Raw genomic sequence first — 21181 nt, forward strand, 5'->3', positions numbered from 1 at the left:
GAGATTAAGGACTTCAACTTCCAGTGCAGTAGTGGGAACAAATATGGGGTAAAAATAAACAACACAAGAGGTGATAAAGGAAAAACTAACAATTCAAATAAACAGACTACTATCCAATAAAAATAATAAGCAATTCTGTACAATATATAAAACACTATAGAAATACAAAATACTGTAAAATATACAGAATTCCACCCGATTGTAGCTGAGATAGGCACCAGCGCCCCCCGCGATCCCAAAAGGGAATAAGCCAAAAGGGAATAAGCGGTAGAAAATGGATGGATGCATGGATGGATACAGAAAAAGACAAGAGTACCGGAGTAATAAACAACAATCAGTGTCGGACTTATTGCACTCCAGGGGTAGTATTGCACAGTAGTATTACAACCAACCGAGTTAATCCTTCTTCTTAACTTCATACGTGATGATCCAGGGGAGTTAAGATCCATGATTCACCATCTGGTGTGTGTTCGGTGCAACACACTGCATGTTGCCACTGAGACACGGCCATGAAGCTCAATAGAGTGGCGGCATTGCCAGACCTATGATAATTATCTTACATTTGTGCAATAATTTCACCCCCTGCAAGCTGACTAGTTAAAAAATGCCACATTGTACAATATTTTGACCCTTTTAATATATGGATAAGGTATACAACAGGGGTCCACAAACTTTTTCACTCGAGGGCCGCATTGGGTTTAAAAAATGTGGCCGGGCTATGCATATATTTATATATATTCTAATCACGATGATGTCATGTTATCGATAGGAAAATGCATTTTTAGACAATATGATTTGCCTGAGCGGCTAGGAGACACCAATAGTAACAAGTGGAAGATAATGGATTAGAAAGGACAGATTGAAAAAAAAAATAATGTATTTAAATGTTGCAGTAATAAATATATATATATATATATATATATATATATATATATATATATATATATATATATTAGGGGTGTAACGGTACACAAAAATTTCGGTTCGGTACGTACCTCGGTTTAGAGGTCACAGTTCGGTTCATTTTCGGTACAGTAAGAAAACAACAAAATATAAATGTTTTGGTTATTTATTCACCAAATTTGTAAACAAAGGCTTTATCCTTTTAACATTGGGAACACAGTACTAATTTTACCTACGTTAATCCACATTAAACTGCCTCAAGTTGTTGCTTTGATTAAATAAAATGACAAAACCTTTCTTCTACATTTAAAAAATGCAACATTAGACAGTTTCAAGTCAACTCATCATGCTTAATTTATTACAGCATTTGGGAAGCCTGTAGTTGACTTTTATTATACACGCACACATACACACGCACACACACACGCAAACACACACACACACAGCAAAATGAGCTAACCTAACGCTAAAAGCTAATTAGCCTTCACCTCAACCCAGAACTATGAGAGAGCTGAGCTGCGGTTTAAGTTTCTAGAAGGTCAACAGGCTCATAGTGATGTTTGTAATAATAGTTGTGACTGGGAAGTGTTTTTTACAGTTTGTGGAGTGTACGATGTCAGCTGCTCACCTGCTAAACACATATCTGCTCATCATGAAGCCGGAGCATTGACAACATGCTCTCTGAATACGCACTGCTGATTGGCTGTTACATCGCTCTGAATACGCCCTGCTGATTGGCTTTGTATGTAACCAATCAGATGGTTGTGTGGGTGCTCACTGCTCAGACAGAGGCAGCTGCAGAGTAGCTTGTTAAGACTTTAGTTTACAAACTCGTTCGATACACCCTCGTACCGAACCGAAACCCCCGTACCGAAACGGTTCAATACTAATACACGTACCGTTACACCCCTAATACATATATAATTTTTTTTAACTTGGGACTTCCTGCGGGGCGCATTTTGGACACTGGCGGGCCGGATCCGGCCCGAGGGCCGTACTTTAGGGACCCCTGGTATACAGGGTACATCCTGCATTGTATGTTGTACCATGTCTCACGCAATGAGACATACAGTCGTGTTCAAAAGTTCATACACTTGTGAAGAACATAATGTCATGGCTGTCTTGAGTTTCGAATAATTTCTACAACTTTTATCTGGTAGAACATGGATGAATGGAAGACATACTTGTTTGTCACCCAAAAAAATCATAAACTTTGGTTCTTTTATGAATTTATTATGGGTCTACTGAAAATGTAACCAAGTCAATGACTTGTTTTTTCAGATCTGTGCTCAGTTCTTTTGACCTTCCCATTGTCGCGTTTGTAACCGAATCTGACTGCATCACATGAGCCCTATTTAAATGGGCTCATAGAAGTCAACAGGTGTCGTCAATCATAGTCACTCACATGAAGTTAAGAAGCCTTGCCATGAAGTTAATTTGATTGGATTGTAACTTTTCTACATCACCAAAATTGATAATGTATGCTGCTGTATCTATATTTATGACCGAGGAGATTTGGTCAAATTTTTTGTAGACCCATAATAAATTCATAAAAGAATCACACTATATGAACGTTTTTTGTGACAAACAAGTATCACACTATATGAACGTTTTTTGTGACAAACAAGTATGTGCTCCAATCACTCTACCACAAAAAAATAAGATTTGTAGAAATGACTGGAAACTCAAGACAGACATTACATTATGTTCTTTACAAGTGTATGTAAACTTTTGACCCCGACTGTAGGTGATGTCTGCGTACACGCACGTACGAGCGTGCACAGTAGACCATGGTACCTCAGCTTTTGAGTGCCACAGCTCACAAGTTGTTTGGGATAAGAGCTGTCTCTCGACTAATTGTTACGCTTTCAAATTTGGGTCGTGAGCCTCCTCATCGTTACAGTGAACTTCCTAAGATCCTTCCATAACATCCAGTGTCTTACTCGCTAGCATTCGTTAATTGCTTGTATTACGACATGTGACTTCTTCCCAGAAGGGAAAAACTGTGGTGGTCAACAAAGCCAAGAGGGCTGTGCGAACTACATGAGTATGCAATGGGTCTAGATTAGGGGTCACCAACCTTTTTGAAACCAAGAGCTACTTCTTGGGTACTGATTAATGCCAAGGGCTACCAGTTTGATAGACACTTAAATACATTGCCAGAAATAGCCAATTTGCTCAATCTACCTTTAATAAATAAATCTACATATATAAAAAAAATGCGTATTTGTCTGTCATTCGCCGTACATTTTTTTTCCTTTTACGGAAAGTTTTTTGTAGAGAATAAATGATGAAAAAAACAATTGAATGGTTTAAGAGAGGAGAAAACACGAAAAAAATGAAACATAGTTTATCTTCAATTTCGACTCTTTAAAATTCAATTTTCAACCGAAAAAAATGAAGAGAAAAACTAGATAATTCGAATCTTTTTGAAAAAATTAAAAAAAAGAATTTATGGAACATCATTAGTATTTTTTTCCTGATAAGATTAATTTTAGAATTTTAATGACATGTTTTAAATAGGTTAAAATCCAATATGCACTTTGTTGGAACATTTAACAAATTGGACCAAGCAATATTTCTAACAAGGACAAATCATTATTTCTTCTAGATTTTCCAGAATAAAATTTTTAAAAGAAATTCAAAAGACTTTGAAATAAGATTTAAATTTGATTCTACAGATTTTCTAGATTTGCCAGAATAATTTTTTTGAATTTGAATCATAATAAGTTTGAATAAATATTTCACAAATATTCTTCTTCGAAAAAAAGGAAAAATTAAATTAAAATGTATTTATTGTTTTTTACAATAAAAAAAAATAAAAAAATTCTTGAACATACATTTAAATTGTCAGGAAAAAATAGGAAGGAATTTAAAAGGTAAAAAGGTATATGTGTTTAAAAAGCCCTAAAATCATTTTTAAGGTTGTATTTTTTCTCTAAAATTGTCTTTCTGAAAGTTATAAGAAGCAAAGTAAAAAAAATAAATGAATTTATTTAAACAAGTGAAGACAAAGTATTTAAAATATTTTCTTGGATTTTCAAATTCTATGAGTCTTGTCTCTCTTAGAATTAAAAATGTAAAGCAAAGCGAGACCAGCTTGCTAGTAAATAAATAAAATAAAATAAAAAATAGAGGTAGCTCTCTGGTAAGTGCTGCTATTTGAGCTATTTTTAGAGCAGGCCATGGGGCTACTCATCTGGTCCTTACGGGCTACCTAGTGCCCGCGGGCACCGCGTTGGTGACCCCTGGTCTAAATCTTCTGCAAAAAGATGTGAGCAAAAAATCTAACCATGCAATGGAATAGATCATACTTGATCAAAAAAAGATTTGTTGAGTGATAAAGGATTTTCTGTCGGTCGGTCGTGTTCCCAGACGTATGGAACTATTGTGCTCGAGATGTCATTCTACACAACAAAACAGATGAAAACTTGGAAAAGCATGGAGGTTTACAACTTCTTTGTGTGTGGCTGGGTCGGTGACATTTGTATCAAGACTCTAACCGGATAAATATAAATCGTTTTTGCACGGGTAAGGTTGCATTTCATGATTTAACTTTGCGACTACTGATGTTTGTTGTTGTTATCAAAATATAACTAAGATGTCAACATTGTGATGTGCTGAAAGCTTAATTTATGATTAGGGTTGACAATGCCAACAAAAGAGCAATAAAATAAATAAACCAGGCGTGTCTAACTCATTTTAGCTCAAGGGCTGCATGGCTCTTTACCCATGTGGGCCGGACGAGTAAAATCATGACATAATAGCTTAAAAATACAACTGCGACAACTTCAGATTGTTTTCTTTGTTTTACTTCGGCCTAAATAGAACAAGCGCATTCTGAAAATGTCCATATCGCAAATAATCCTCTTAACACAACACTTCAAGTTAGTTAAAAATTATTTGGAAAAAAATTGATGCAGTTTCAAAAATACTGAGGAACACAAAAAACTTAGACTTAATCCCAATGTGTCTGCATAGCAATTAAACTTTAAGTCACAGCCCATCCTGGATTGAACAAAAAATGAATTAAGGCATTAATAAAAACTATATGTATCAACTACCTCATGTGTCATTTCCACTGTTCACTAACTTTAAATTTGCACACAAGACAATCATTTTCACAGAACTATATCAATGTGTCATGCAGTACTTTATTTAAGTGGGGTTACAGATTGTGTCTATTTTTTTTTTTTTATTCTATTTCGGCAATCTTCACATAAAACAAAGAACAACAACAAGAAAAGAAAAACAAAAAACAAAAAACAAAAAACAAAAAAAAAAAAACACTCATTTGAGCAATGATTGAGCCGAAAGGGTGTAGGTTGAAGCAACGCTTATATAAACCTACCCCATCACAACAAGAACAAGCTTCAAAATATATAAAATCTAAAACATGCTTCACTTATATTACTTTTTTTTTTTTTTTTTTTAAACAATATATAAGCAACATATATGTAGCACACGTCTCATATACATAGTTTAACATTTAAATCAAACATATACATTTGTACACTTATATATATATACATACACATACATACACACACACATATACATATATACATATACACATACATACATACACACACATATATATATATATATATATATATATATATATATATATATACATACACATATACACACATACATACATACATTATACATACACAATTCATTTAAATTCCATATAAAGTGGTAATATATATATTTTAATATAACCTATATGTATAATTATGAAATCATACATTGTATTTATATACATATATATTATTGTCTTTCTAAAACAATGTTTGCTCTTCTTTCTTATATTTACTAATGATAAATGATTTAAAAAGCTTTTTAAACTGGTTTATGTTGGTGCTGTGTTTTATTTAATCCTTTAAACAGTTCCATATTTTAACCCCTGCTATTGTTATACTCATTCGTTTCTGCGTTGTTCTACAATATTGGATCTTAAAAAGTAGTTCTCCTCTTAAATTATAATTCCCTTCTCTTTGTAAAAATCTTCTCTGTAACCCTGTTGGAAGTAAATCTTTACTTGCTTTATAAATCATTTGGGCAGTCTTGAGTTGGATGAGATCTGGTAGTTTTAAATCAAATGTTTTTATAAATAATCCATTAGTGTGTTCTCGGGGTCCTGTGTTATGTATCAGTCTGATGGCCCTTTTTTGCATTATGAATAGTGGTTGGATGTTCGTCCTATATGTATTTCCCCAAACTTCTAGACAGTAACTCAAATATGGTAAAACAAGTGTACAATAAAGAGCGTGTAATGTTTTTTGATTAAGAATGTGCCTTGTTTTACCCAGGACAGCAATACTTCTGGCCAACTTCCCTTTGATGTATGTAATGTGTGACTTCCAGCAGATCCCGTGGTCCAAGATCACACCCAAAAATTTGATTTTGTTTACTCTTTCTATACTAACATTGTCTATATACAATTTTACATCTATATCATTTCTCTTATTTCCAAATAACATAAAGTTAGTTTTATTTAGGTTCAATGATAATTTATTAGCATCAAACCATTTTTTTAGTTTATACATCTCCATGGTGACGGTCCTCAGGAGCTGCTGCAAGTCCACATCAGAACAGAGTACATTGGTGTCATCCGCAAATAACACATATTTAAGGTTTTCAGTTACTTTACAAATATCATTTATATACATGATGAACATCTTGGGCCCTAAGACTGACCCCTGTGGTACCCCACATTTAATATTTAACCAGCATGATTTGTTTTGTGATATCTGTACAAACTGCTTTCTATCAGATAAATAACTTTTTATCCATTCCAGAACAATACCCCTAAAACCATATTTTTCCATTTTTCTAATAAGAATACTATGGTCTACTGTATCAAAAGCCTTCTTAAGATCTAAGAATACTCCTATTGTATATTTATTTTTATCAATACTATCAGTTATTTCCTCAATTAAATCTGTTAATGCTTGTGCTGTTGATCGATTATTCCTGAAACCATATTGCCTATCTGTTAATAATTCATTTTTTTCTACAAAGCCATCGAATCTATTTATAAATATTTTTTCTAATATTTTGGAGAACTGTGGTAGTATTGAGATTGGTCTGTAGTTTGTGAATAAGTGTCCGTCTCCCGCTTTGTGAATAGGAACAACTTTTGCAATTTTCATTAGTTGAGGAAATACTCCCATTTCAAATGAAAGGTTAAATAGATACGCTAATGGAGCACTAATTCCATCTATCACATACTTTAAAGTTTGCATGTCTATATCATCCACATCTTTGCTTGTTTTGTTCTTAAAACTTTTGACTATGTCCCTGATTTCTCTTTCTACTACTGGTTTTAAAAACATTGTTTTAGGGTTTGGGTTGATATAATCTGCAGCATCTATTTTTGTCCCTTCTACCTTTATCTCTTCTGCTAGTTTCGGTCCAATATTTATAAAATAATCATTAAATGTATTTACTATCACCTCCTTATCCTTAATCATGTTGTTATTTTCCATAAAGTATGGTGGGTATTGATTATCATCATTTTTATTTCTAATAATACCATTTAATATTTTCCATACACCTCTTATATTATTCTTGTTATATTCCAGTTTATTTATATAATAATCTTTTTTACACATTCTGATTATATTGATTAGTTTATTTTTATATTTTTTATATTTATTTTCATTTACTAAAGTTCTATTTTTTATAAATTCCTTATATAAAATATTCTTTTTTTTACAGGCATTTTGGAGTCCTTTAGTCATCCACGGTTTAAACTCGCCGTACTTTGACTTCCTTTTATAATTTACTACTGGACAATTTCCATCATATAGTATTTTAAATGTGTTTAAGAATTCTTCATAAGCTGCATTAACTTCTTTTTTATCATAAATAGTATTCCAATTTTGCTTTTGTAGTTCATTCTTGAATTTGTTGAGCGATTTCTCTGTTATGATTCTTTTATAGACAGTTTCACATTCATTCTTGATTTTAATTTTACTGGCACAGTTGTAGACCACAAAGACTGGGAGATGATCACTTATATCATTTATCAAGATTCCACATATTAGGTTGTCATCCATTATATTGGTAAATATATTGTCAATTAGGGTGGCACTATGTGATGTGATTCTTGTTGGTTTATTTATCAAAGATATCAAACTCATACTGTGCATTGTGTCTATAAATTCAGCTGTTTCTCTATTGCTACTTGTATGTATTAAGTCAATGTTAAAGTCTCCACTAATAAATATTTCTTTGTTATTCAATTTATAAAATAATCCTTCCATAGCTTTGGTGAAGGTTTCTATTTTGGATCCCGGAGTTCTATATATACAACTAACTAGGATATTTTTTCTTCCTTCTCTTATAATCTCTACCGTTATACATTCCATTACTTGTTCAATGATAGATGTCATATTTTCAACTTTAATAAAGTTTAGATTTTTATCAATATAGAGTGCTACTCCTCCTCCCTTTTTATCTATTCTATCCAAATGCACAAATTCATATCCATTCAGACCAAAATCTACACTTTTTTCTTGAGTTATCCAAGTTTCTGATATTGCTATAATGCTAAAAGGTTTTACAAATTGACTTAAAAATTCCTTTATATGGTGAAAGTTTGCAGACAGACTTCTACTATTAATATGTATAATTGTTAATTGGTTACTTAATTTTATACTGTCATTATATTGTTCATCTGTATAATATTTGCAATTCATTGCTATGCCATTGAATAAATTTTTTTCAGGGTCTATATCGTTTTCAAACATAGTGCAAAGTTCATATTTCACTCATTCATTTGCTGTTATATTAACATTCAATTACCAAGTTGGCAACATGATTACTGGTTTCATCATTTGTACTTTTCAAGCTCCCCCATTTCTCTGATTACTAGAACCTTTGCTTCTTCAGGCGTGCCCTGTAGTTTTATCCAGACTTTGCAATTCCGTGTCCACGTGGACTGAATTTTCCCTTGTTTCTTTAGGGCCCTAGCCTGTCTTGCTATGTCCGAGTTTTTTTTTGTTAAGTGCTCATTAATGTACACTGCCGTACCTCTTAACTTTTTAGACTGTCTCAAAAGATCAGTTTTTACTTTCCTGTTTGTAAACCTTACAATAATTGCTTGTTTTGCCAAGTTATCCCTTCGAGGGAGGGTATGACAGGCAGAGATAGCATTACTGTCTATTTCAATGTTCTTAGACTGAAAAAACTGCAGGACCTGTTGCTCCAGGTTTTCTAGCTCCATCGTGGACTCATCCCCACCATTCTTTTCACCTGCAGTTGCTCGAGCATATGAGCGGTGTTTGGTGTTCAAGCCACTGACAATCACATCATCCATTCTTGTGTATTGTTCAAGTTCATCAACACGTCCTTCCAATATTTTAATTGATTTGTCTTATTCTACAATTATTTTTTTTAGCTCTCTAACTTCCTCCACTAGTTGACTAAGTGCAGTTTGTTGGTTTGCCACTCTGGACAACTCTTCAGACATAAAGTTAAGCGAGAGTTTTATTTCTTCCAGCTCGTCAACCTGTGCCTTCCTAGGAGGCATTGTTACTGTTGGTAGTTTAACCTTTTACTTCTGTTTGTTTTATGTTGGGTTGAGGGTGAGGAGTCGCATCCCCGCTTTATCTTTTACCTCTTGTTTGGTATAAACTATTTGCTATTGCGACATCTAGTGGACATGTTTAGAACAGCAGTTTCTTTCATTTAAAAATGCAGATCAATTTTCCATCCATCCATCCATTTTCTACCGCTTATTCCCTTTAGGGGTCGCGGGGGGCGCTGGCGCCTATCTCAGCTACAATCGGGCGGAAGGCAGGGTACACCCTGGACAAGTCGCCACCTCATCGCAGGGCCAACACAGATAGACAGACAACATTCACACTCACATTCACACACTAGGGCCAATTTAGTGTTGCCAATTAACCTATCCCCAGGTGCATGTCTTTGGAGGTGGGAGGAAGCCGGAGTACCCGGAGGGAACCCACGCATTCACGGGGAGAACATGCAAACTCCACACAGAAAGATCCCGAGCCTGGATTTGAACCCAGGACTGCAGGAACTTCGTATTGTGAGGCAGACGCACTAACCCCTCTGCCACCGTGAAGCCAATCTTCTACCGACCGGTGTCTCACCTTCCCTTTATTTCAAAAATCCTCGAAAAAATTGTTGCGGAGCAGTTAAATGAACACTTAGCGTCTAACAATCTATGTGAAACCTTTCAATCCGGTTTCAGGGCAAATCACTCGACGGAGACAGCCCTCGCAAAAATGACTAATGATCTATTGCTAACGATGGATTCTGATGCATCATCTATGTTGCTGCTCCTCGATCTTAGCGCTGCTTTCGATACTGTCGATCATAATATTTTATTAGAATGTATCAAAACACAAATTGGTATGTCAGACTTAGCCCTGTCTTGGTTTAACTCTTATCTTACGGATAGGATGCAGTGTGTCTCCCATAACAATGTGACCTCGGACTACGTTAAGGTAACGTGTGGAGTTCCCCAGGGTTCGGTCCTTGGCCCTGCACTCTTCAGCATCTACATGCTGCCGCTAGGTGACATCATACGCAAATACGGTGTTAGCTTTCACTGTTATGCTGATGACACCCAACTCTACATGCCCCTAAAGCTGACCAACATGCCGGATTGTAGTCAGCTGGAGGCGTGTCTTAATGAAATTAAACAATGGATGTCCGCTAACTTTTTGCAACTCAACGCCAAAAAAACGGAAATGCTGATTATCGGTCCTGCTAGACACCGAACTCTATTTAATAATACAACTCTAACATTTGACAACCAAACAATTAAACAAGGCGACACGGTAAAGAATCTGGGTATTATCTTCGACCCAACTCTCTCCTTTGAGGCACACATTAAAAGCGTTACTAAAACGGCCTTCTTTCATCTCCGCAATATTGCTAAAATTCGGTCCATTCTGTCCACTAAAGACGCTGAGATCATTATCCATGCGTTTGTTACGTCTCGCCTCGACTACTGTAACGTATTATTTTCGGGTCTCCCCATGTCTAGCATTAAAAGATTACAGTTGGTACAAAATGCGGCTGCTAGACTTTTGACAAGAACAAGAAAGTTTGATCACATTACGCCTGTACTGGCTCACCTGCACTGGCTTCCTGTGCACTTAAGATGTGACTTTAAGGTTTTACTACTTACGTATAAAATACTACACGGTCTAGCTTCATCCTATCTTGCCGATTGTATTGTACCATATGTCCCGGCAAGAAATCTGCGTTCAAAGGACTCCGGCTTATTAGTGATCCCCAAAGCCCAAAAAAAGTCTGCGGGCTGTAGAGCTTTTTCATTTCGGGCTCCAGTACTCTGGAATGCCCTCCCGGTAACAGTTCGAGATGCTACCTCAGTAGAAGCATTTAAGTCTCACCTTAAAACTCATTTGTATACTCTAGCCTTTAAATAGACTCCCTTTTTAGACCAGTTGATCTGCCGTTTCTTTTCTTTTTCTTCTATGTCCCACTCTCCTTTGTGGAGGGAGTCCGGTCCGATCCGGTGGCCATGTACTGCTCGCCTGTGTATCGGCTGGGGACATCTCTGCGCTGCTGATCAGCCTCCGCTTGGGATGGTTTCCTGCTGGCTCCGCTGTGAACGGGACTCTCGCTGCTGTGTTGGATCCGCTTTGGACTGGACTCTCGCGACTGTGTTGGATCCATAATGGATTGATCTTTCACAGTAGCATGTTCTCATAGTCATCATTGTCACCGACGTCCCACTGGGTCATTATTGTCACCGATGTCCCACTGGGTGTGAGTTTTCCTTGCCCTTATGTCGGCCTACCGAGGATGTCGTAGTGGTTTGTGCAGCCCTTTGAGACACTAGTGATTTAGGGCTATATAAGTAAACATTGATTGATTGATTGATTGAATCTTGCAGGCCGGATTGAACCTGTTTGCAGGCCTGAATCGGCTAGCGGGCTGCATGTTTGACATTCCTGATATAAACAATCATCCATGAAAATATAAAGACTGATGCTGTGTTCGATGGAGAAACAGCATGAAGGAGATAGTCGAAGTCCACTCTCCAAGGTAAATAGTACTGCACATTATTATTTCAGAACTTCAAAAAAAGACTGCAGTTATTTGTAGTATGTTCTAAAGTGTTGTTTTTGTACAATATTTCTTATAAAGAAGTTGTTTTTTCTTACTTAAAAGCATGTTACGTGTTAAAATTGTGATGTTTTGAAGGGGAACGTTGCACAGAATGTATTATTGAATTTCAATTCATTTTAATGGGTAACATTGATTTGAGATACTGTAGTATTTAGAGTTATACAAGCTCTATCACTTAAGCCATTAAATAAAAAAATGAAATAAAAAATAAATACATTTTATATTATATATATATATATATATATATATATATATAATTTTATTTTTTTCAGGGTCCTCCATTCCCACACAATTTCCCATCAGAGTCTTGATCTTTACATTTATACTGATTGTTTTGTATTCCATGTCAACTCACCACGCTCCTTTTTTTCTTTGGAAAATGAGTCAAACTTCCTGCGCAGGGATTTTCTGTGTTTGTGTACTTCTGTGGTTAAAAAGACAGGAAAACAAAAAAAGCAGATGTTATCAAAGTTTGCATTGTTCCACTTTCTTTGATCTCACATCATCACCCGTCCGTCTGTGTGTGTGTGTGTGTGTGTGTGTGTGTGTGTGCACAAACAACAAAAAAAACAACATGCAAGAGCACAAGAGTTTATGGATCGATTAAAGCATTTTAAAATGTGTGTCTTTCTATTTCTTACTGATTTTGAATATTTTTTTTTCCATTCAACTGATGTTTGGAGTGTGTTAAAGTTAAAGTACCAATGATTGTCACACACACGTGTAATAATATTCCTTTTTTAGTTTAATATGTGTGATGTACAGGCAGCTATCTCAAACATTAGACTCAAATTTGTAAGTAGAGAATGCATAACATTTTATTCACATATTTTAAAAGTTATTGTCATCATTATTGTGATTATAAATATATATTTTTCTTTTTATTTGAATCTATTTTATTTTTAATTTACAAACCCCGTTTCCATATGAGTTGGGAAATTGTGTCAGATGTAAATATAAAAAGGAATCCAATGATTTGCAAATCCTTTTCAACCCATATTCAATTGAATGCAATACAAAGACAAGATATTTGATGTTCAAACTCATAAACTTTACTTTAAAAAAAAAAAATAATTAACTTAGAATTTCATGGCTGCAACACGTGCCAAAGTAGTTGGGAAAGAGCATGTTCACCACTGTGTTACATTACATTTTCTTTTAACAACACTCAAACTTTTGGGAACTGAGGAAACTAATTGTTGAAGTTTTGAAAGTGGAATTCTTTCCCATTCTTGTTTTATGTAGAGCTTTAGTCGTTCAAGAGTCTGGGGTCTCCGCTGTCGAACTTTACACTTCATAATGCGCCACACAATTTTCAATGGGAGACATGTCTGGACTGCAGGCGGGCCAGGAAAGTACCCGCACTCTTTTACTACGAAGGCACGCTGTTGTAACACGTGGCTTGGCATTGTTTTGCTGAAATAAGCAGGGGCGTCCATGATAACATTGCTTGGTTGGAAACAAATGTTGCTCCAAAACCTGTATGGACCATTCAGCATTGATGGTGCCTTCACAGATGTGTAAGTTACCCATGCCTTGGGCACTAATACACCCCAATCCCATCACAGATGCTGGATTTTGAACTTTGCGCCTATAACAATCCGGATGGTTATTTTCCTCTTTGTTCCGGAGGACACCACGGCCACAGTTTCCAAATATAAATTGAAATGTGGACTCATCAGACCACAGAACACAGAACACTTTTCCACTTTGCATCAGTCCATCTTAGATAAAATCTGGCCCAGCGAAGCCGGCGGCGTTCCTGGGTGTTGTTAATAAATGGTTTCGCTTTGCATAGTAGTTTTAACTTGCACTTACAGATGTAGCAACCAACTGTACTTACTGACAGTGGTTTTATGAAGTGTTCCTGAGCCCATGTAGTGATATCATTTACACACTGATGTTGGTTCTTGATGCAGTACTGCCTGAGGGATCACAGGTCCGTAATATCATCGCTTACGTGCAGCGATTTCTCCAGATTCTCTGAAGATTTTGATGATTTTACAGACCGTATATGGTAAAATCCCTAAATTCCTTGCAATAGCTCGTTGAGAAATGTTGTTCTAAAACTGATTGACAATTTGCTTACAAAGTGGTGACCCTCGCCCCATCCTTGTTTGTGAATTACTTAGCATTTCATGGAAGCTGCTTTTATACCCAATCATGGCACCCACCTGTTTCCAATTAGCCTGCACACATGTGGGATGTTCCAAATAAGTGTTTGATGAGCATTCCTCTACTTTATGAGTATTTATTGCCACCTTTACCAACTTCTTTGTCACATGTTGCTGGCATCAAATTCTTGAGTTAATGATTATTTGCAAAAAAAAATGTTTATCAGTTTGAACATCAAATATGTTGTCTTTGTAGAATATACAACTGAATTTGGGTTGAAAATGATTTGCAAATAATTGTATTCCGTTTATATTCACATCTAACACAACTCCCCAACTCATATGGAAACGGGGTTTGTACAATAACATCCTTAATCTACCAAACCAAACAAATAATTTTGTTTTCTTGAACTTAAATCAGGGGTGTCTAAAATGTTTCAACTGTGGGCCCATAGAATAAAAAAATCCAGGATATGTGGAGGGATTTTAATACATTTTGCACAATAAAGATGCTCACACCAATGTAGGTCAATATACTGTATTAAAGCGATATACAGTATGCTTGTATCGATGACAAGGCGAACCAGTGCAATATCAAATCATATATCTTATTGATAAATATTTAAAACATTTTTTTGAATATACTGTTGGCCAAAAAAACAATAACTGCAGGTTTAAAGTGGCCCCTTTGGATGCACTTAAACCAACAAAACTATTTTTAATAAAGCTTCACATGCAGGCAATAAAGCATAACAGAGAGTGACAATCAGGTTAGTTGAAGGATTCATGTTTTCAATAATAAACATGTTATTACATTTAACCCACTTGAAAGAAGATTTTTTTTTCATGTTCTTTCTAAACAAGAAATGAAAGGGGTTGTTTTATCTGATTAAGTGGATGTTGTCATTCATCAACATAGTCCTAATTATTATTACTTTTGGGCAGACTCAAGACTAAAGACATAGGGATTATTCTCATCAAGCAGGGGGGGGAAAAAACCCAGAGCAAAGGGAAAAGGAAAAATGGTCAAGACGGGAGCATGAGAACTCTTGTTCGCGAAGCAAATACGAGCAAAAGTGTCCCTGGAGTGGTGTGACACGTTTCACAAAGACTCCCAGGGATGCTCGCCAGCGTGAAGGTGGGCGTGCTCATAAAAACGTCTGCACAAACACACTCCACTAGGGTTATGGATGAAAGACGTGCACTTTATAAACAGAAAAGTGTCAACCATATTTGGTGTTTTAGGTGGGTGTTCATAATGGACGTCAACAGTAGGTGGAACCATGGGACTTTTCCCGGCACAAGAAAAACAAAGAAAATTATGACATGAATCAAAACTTTCATAATCTATTTCTCAGTGGGCGAAAAATCGGTACAGTATATGCAATTATGATGACATATCACTATAGAAAAATACAATTAAATATTCATTTGTAAGAAAATAATACAAATTAAAATACAAACCCCCTTTCCATTTGAGTTGGGAAACTGTGTTAGACGTAAATATAAACGGAATACAATGATTTGCAAATCCTTTTCAACCCATATTCAATTGAATGCACTACAAAGACAAGATAATTGATGTTCAAACTCATAAACTTTATTTTTTTTTGCAAAAAATAGTTAACTTAGAATTTCATTGCTGTAACACGTGCCAAATCAGTTGGGATAGGACATGTTCATCACTGTGTTTTATCAAACTTTTCTTTTAACAACACTCAATAAACGTTTGGGAACTGAGGAAACTAATTGTTGAAGCTTTGAAAGTGGAATTCTTTCCCATTCTTGTTTTACGTAGAGCTTCAGTCGTTCAGCAGTTCGGGGTCTCCGCTGTCGTATTTTACGCTTCGTAATGCGCCACACATTTTCGATGGGAGTCCATGTCTGGACTGCAGGCGAGTCAGAAAAGTACCCGCACTCTTTTACTACGAAGCCACGCTGTTGTAACACGTGGCTTGGCATTATCTTGCAGAAATAAGCAGGGGCGTCCATGATAACGTTGCTAGGATGACAACATATGTTGCTCCAAAACCTGTATGGACCATTCAGCATTAATGGTGCCTTCACAGATGTGTAAGTTACACCAGCCTTGGGCACTAATGCACCCCAATCCCATCACAGATGCTGGCTTTTGAATTTTGCGCCTATAACAATCCGAATGGTTATTTCCCCCTTTGTTCTGGAGGACACCAGGTCCTCTGTTTCCAAATACAATTTGAAATGTGGACTTGTCAGACCACAAAACACCTTTCCACTTTGCATCAGTCCATCTTAGGGGAGCTCAGGCCCAACCAAGCCGGCGGCGTTTCACAATATTGTTGATAAATGGGTTTGGCTTTTCATAGTAGAGTTTTAACTTGCACTTACAGATGTAGCGACCAACTTTAGTTACTGACAGTGGTTTTATGAAGTGTTCCTGAGCACATGTGGTGATATCCTTTACACACTGATGTCGGTTTTTGATGCAATACCGCCTGAGGGATCAAAAGTCCGTAATATCTTAGCTTATGTGCAGTGATTTCTCCAGATTCTCTGAACTTTTTGATGATTTTACGGACCGTAGATGGTAAAATCTTTAAATTCCTTGCAATAGCTCGATGAGAAATGTTGTTCTAAAACTGTTCGACAATTTGCTTACAAAATGGTGACCCTCACTCCATCCTTATTTGTGAATTACTTAGCATTTCATGGAATCTGCTTTTATACCCAATCATGGCACCCAACTCTGTTTGATGAGCATTCCTTAACTTTATCAGTATTTATTGCCACCTTTCCCAACTTCTTTGTCACGTGTTGCTGGCATTAAACTCTAAAGTTAATGGTTATTTACAGGAAAAACATTTTTTTATCAGTTTGAACATCAAATATGTTGTCTTTGTAGCATATACAACTGAATATGGGTTGAAAATGATTTGCAAATCATTGTATTCCGTTTATATTTACATCTAACACAATTTCCCAACTCATATGGAAACGGGGTTTGTAAAAATCAGCTTATTGGCTGAATGGATCGTGAGCTGATGGTTTACAATATTTAACATTTGACAGTTGAAGAATGATATATTGAAGTTGTTGTTTTTTTATTAGCCATAGGTTATAGATAGATAGATAGATAGATAGATAGATAGATAGATAGATAGGTGGATCATCAAATGTGTGAAAGAATTAATAAATATTCATGCATCCATTATAGGTTATGAAGTTTCACTTTTTGAAGGGAACTGCAGATATCAACAACTTTTTTTTTCCTCTTCTCATTTATTGAGAATATAATACCTACTCCAATCTAATGTAGCATCCTACAGTATAAAAGTTTCAATATTTATTTTAAAACTTTGAAAAATCCAGCTGTTCAATGAAATATAATTTGGCACAATAAGCCACATCCATGTGGTAGAAAATATCCCCATAAAGACTGACACCATAATAAACTCTCATTTAGTCCCAATGCAAATGAAAACTGAAATCTGGAATAATAACAAAAGAAAAAAAAAAGTTTGGCTTCACCCGATTTATCCTATCAGAGGTTAAAAAAAAAGTTGTGAGCTTTCAACGTTAAAGACGACAACACAAGACCAGGTCAAAGTTGAACCGGTTAGAGGTTAATTGTCCTGAGAAAACCAGCGAGGCCGAGGCTGAGAAAAGCAGCTTAAATGTAGCCTCTGGTAGTCTCGTAGGAGACGCACACACGCACACAGACACACACACAGACACAGACACAGACACACACACACACACACACACACACACACACACACACACACACACGTACACACGTACACACGTACACAAACTCTAATGGACAGTGTTGGTCTCTCCCTTGACATTCTAAAATGACACAAGAGGACGTCAGCAGAGGCGAGTCATCCGGGAATTTACTCTCAACTTCCTAACGCCCCCTTCCCATTGGATGTCCTAAAGTGTTGGCTTCTACTCAAGAACTGCAGCACACGAAAAAGTAATAAATAGATAAAAAATGGTAAAACATAACTTGACTGTTTTAACTACAACTGTGCTACATAAAATGATTTACATTTATGAATAATACGATTTTTGACAGCCGTGTAAATGACTGATTTTAATTATAAGATTGGCTGCCACACTGACGTAGCGAAGCGGAGGAGAGACACACGGGCCATGGGGTCCATAGATGTCTATGGTCTTAGCAAACTTGCACATAATTGTGCCTAAGTCTAATGATGACAACAGCGTGAGTACGTCTGCACTAGTGTATTTTGGTACCGGTACCAAAATGTATTTTGATACCGGTACCAAAATGTATTTTGATACATTGATACTTTTCTAAATAAAGGGTACCACAAAAAAATGCATTGTTGGCTTTATTTTAACAAAAAATCTTAGGGTACATTAAACATATGTTTCTTATTGCATGTTTGTCCTTACATAAAATAGTGAACATACAAGACAACTTGTCTTTTATTAGTAAGTAAGCAAACAATGGCTCCTAATTTAGTCTGCTGACATATGCAGTAACATATTGTGTCATTTTCCATTCTATTATTTTGTCAAAATTATTAAGGACAAGTGGTAGAAAATGAATGATTAATCTACTTGTTCATTTACTGTTAATATCTGCTTACTTTTTCTTTTAACATGTTCTATCTACACTTCTGTTAAAATGTAATAGTCACTTATTTTTCTGTAGTTTGATACTTTACATTAGTTTTCGATGATATCACAAATTTGGGTATCAATCCGATACCAAGTCGTTACGGATAAGATGGCATTGGTTGTATTAAAAGTCCTCATGTGTCAAGGGACATATTTCCTGACTTTATAAACATAATATGAATTTGAAAAACACAAAAAAAGATTTTGTGATGCTAAAAAATCTTGATGTAATCATAGTAGTATCGACTACATGAGGGAGTTCTTATCTTGGGTTTTGTCTTGTGAATTTCATGTTTTAGTTTGAAAAAAAAACTTTTGTTTTAGGTCAGTTGCCCTTCCGCTTGTCATCAGTCTAATGTCATCCCTGATCCCTACTTGTTTCCACCTCTTCCCCATTAACACCATGTGTCTTATAGTCCTTGTCTCCCTTTGTTCTGTGCCAGAATGTCTCGTTGTTTCGTGCATCTCCAGCGTCATGCCCAAGCCTTGTCTTATCTTGCTTTGAGTATCCTGATTCTGAATTTCGCCCTGCGATGAGATGGCAACTTGTCCAGGGTGTACCCCGCCTTCTGCCCGATTGTAGCTGAGATAGGCACCAGCGTCCCACGCGACCCCAAAGGGAATAAGCGGTAGTAAATGGATGGATGGATGGATTCTGAATTTCCTTGTAAGTATTTTGAGTTTCCTTTTCTCTTAAAGGCCGACTGAAACGAGATTTTCTTATTTAAACGGGGATAGCAGGTCCATTCTATGTGTCATACTTGATCATTTTGCGATATTGTCATATTTTTGCTGAAAGGATTTAGTAGAGAACTTCCACAATAAAGTTCGCAACTGGAGAAAAGCCCTGCCTCTACCGGAAGTCGCAGACGATGTCGTCACGTTTTAATGGCTCCTCATATATTCACATTGATTTTAAAGGGAGCCTCCAACAAAAACAGTTATTCGGACCGAGAAAATGACAATTTCCCCATTAATTTGAGCGAGGATGAAAGATTCGTGTTTGAGGATATTGATAGCGACGGAAAACAAAAACAAAAAACAAGTAAAAAAAAAAAAACGCGATTGAAATCGCGTTGCATTGAGACGGATTCATATGTTTTTAGACACATTTACTAGGATAATTCTGGGAAATCCCTTATCTTTCTATTGTGTTGCTAGTGTTTTAGTGTGTTTAACAGTACCTGATAGTCGGAAGTGTACATCCACGGCCGGGTGTTGACGTGCAGTGTCTCAGGGAAGTCGACGGCAGCATGGACGGCACAAGCTCAGCTGATATCCGGTAAGAAGCGACTTTTTAACCACAATTTTCTCACCGAAACCTACTGGTTGACATTCGGTTGGGATCCATGTCCGCTGTGATCCATAGTAAAGTTTCACCTCCATGAATTTTAAACAAGGAATCACCGTGTGTTTGTGTGGCTAAAGGCTAAAGCTTCCCAACTCCATTGTTCTACTTTGACTTCTCCATTATTAATTTAACAAATTGCAAAAGATTCAGCAACACACATGTCCAAAATACTGTGTAATTATGCCGTTAAAGCAGATGACTTTTAGCTGTGTGTGTGCGCAGCGCTCATATTCATAACAGCCCATGACGTCACGCGTATACGTCATCATTACGCGACGTTTTCAAGAAAAAAGTCCCGGGAAATTTAAAATTGCAATTTAGTAAACTAAAAATGCCGTATTGGCATGTGTTGCAATGTTAATATTTCATCATTGATATATAAACTATCAGACTGCATGGTGGGTAGTAGTGGGTTTCAGTAGGCCTTTAAACCAAGTGATTTTTGTTTTTTTAAGTTTTCAAGTCGAAGTGGTGAGTTCAGTTTATTCTTACAGTGCTTTCTTTTTTTTTGAGCAAATTTTTGTTAACTATTTTTCTATAACAGAAACAGTGTAGAGGTTCTATAGTCCATTTTTTCTCCCTCCTTTTGGAGCGTTTTTTTTTGTTGGTGTTAAATTTCATAGTTATATTCCTCGCTAAGTATAGTTAGAGATTGACATTTTTTGTTTCCTCCTTTCGGAGTGATTTTCGGTTTGTTCACCTTTTGTGAAACCTTTTCGCCTCGTTGTCAGTTTATAGCAATTGTTATATTGCCCCGACTCAGGAGGTGAAAAGTAAAGATTCAAAATAAAAGCCTGCCGTATTGTGCTCCACTCTGCATATGAGTCCTATTTTTGATCAAGTCCTGACAGTATCATTAAAGTGGATGTCAGGTGTAGATCCACCAATGGCGTTTGTTTACATTCAGGTATGGCGTCATGAGCTGTGACGCCGGTGAGCTACGGTGTGTAGTGAAACATGTTTAGCTATTCCGCTTCCCGCAGGGATGATACTTGTAAGAAACGTACTTTACTTGTCGCCATGGAGGCGAGGATTAGTG

The 21181-nt window shown here is 36.3% G+C and overlaps 1 protein-coding gene across 8 annotated transcripts in view; it reads right to left on the reverse strand.

The window, feature by feature from the left end:
- arhgap36 (Rho GTPase activating protein 36) overlaps nucleotides 1-21181 on the reverse strand; it is a 79634-nt gene that overhangs the window by 33554 nt on the left and 24899 nt on the right. For 7 of the 8 annotated variants that reach the window (XM_061913468.1, XM_061913465.1, XM_061913469.1 and 4 more), the window contains one exon: nucleotides 12401-12469. The exons of the other annotated variant lie outside the window; for it this stretch is intronic. In XM_061913468.1, the coding sequence (XP_061769452.1) occupies nucleotides 12401-12469 (69 nt within the window). The remainder of the gene's footprint in view (nucleotides 1-12400; nucleotides 12470-21181) is intronic. 8 annotated transcript variants of the gene reach the window in all.

The sequence above is a fragment of the Nerophis ophidion genome, linkage group LG10 (genome assembly GCF_033978795.1).
Source record: "Nerophis ophidion isolate RoL-2023_Sa linkage group LG10, RoL_Noph_v1.0, whole genome shotgun sequence".
NCBI classification, from domain to species: domain Eukaryota; kingdom Metazoa; phylum Chordata; class Actinopteri; order Syngnathiformes; family Syngnathidae; genus Nerophis; species Nerophis ophidion.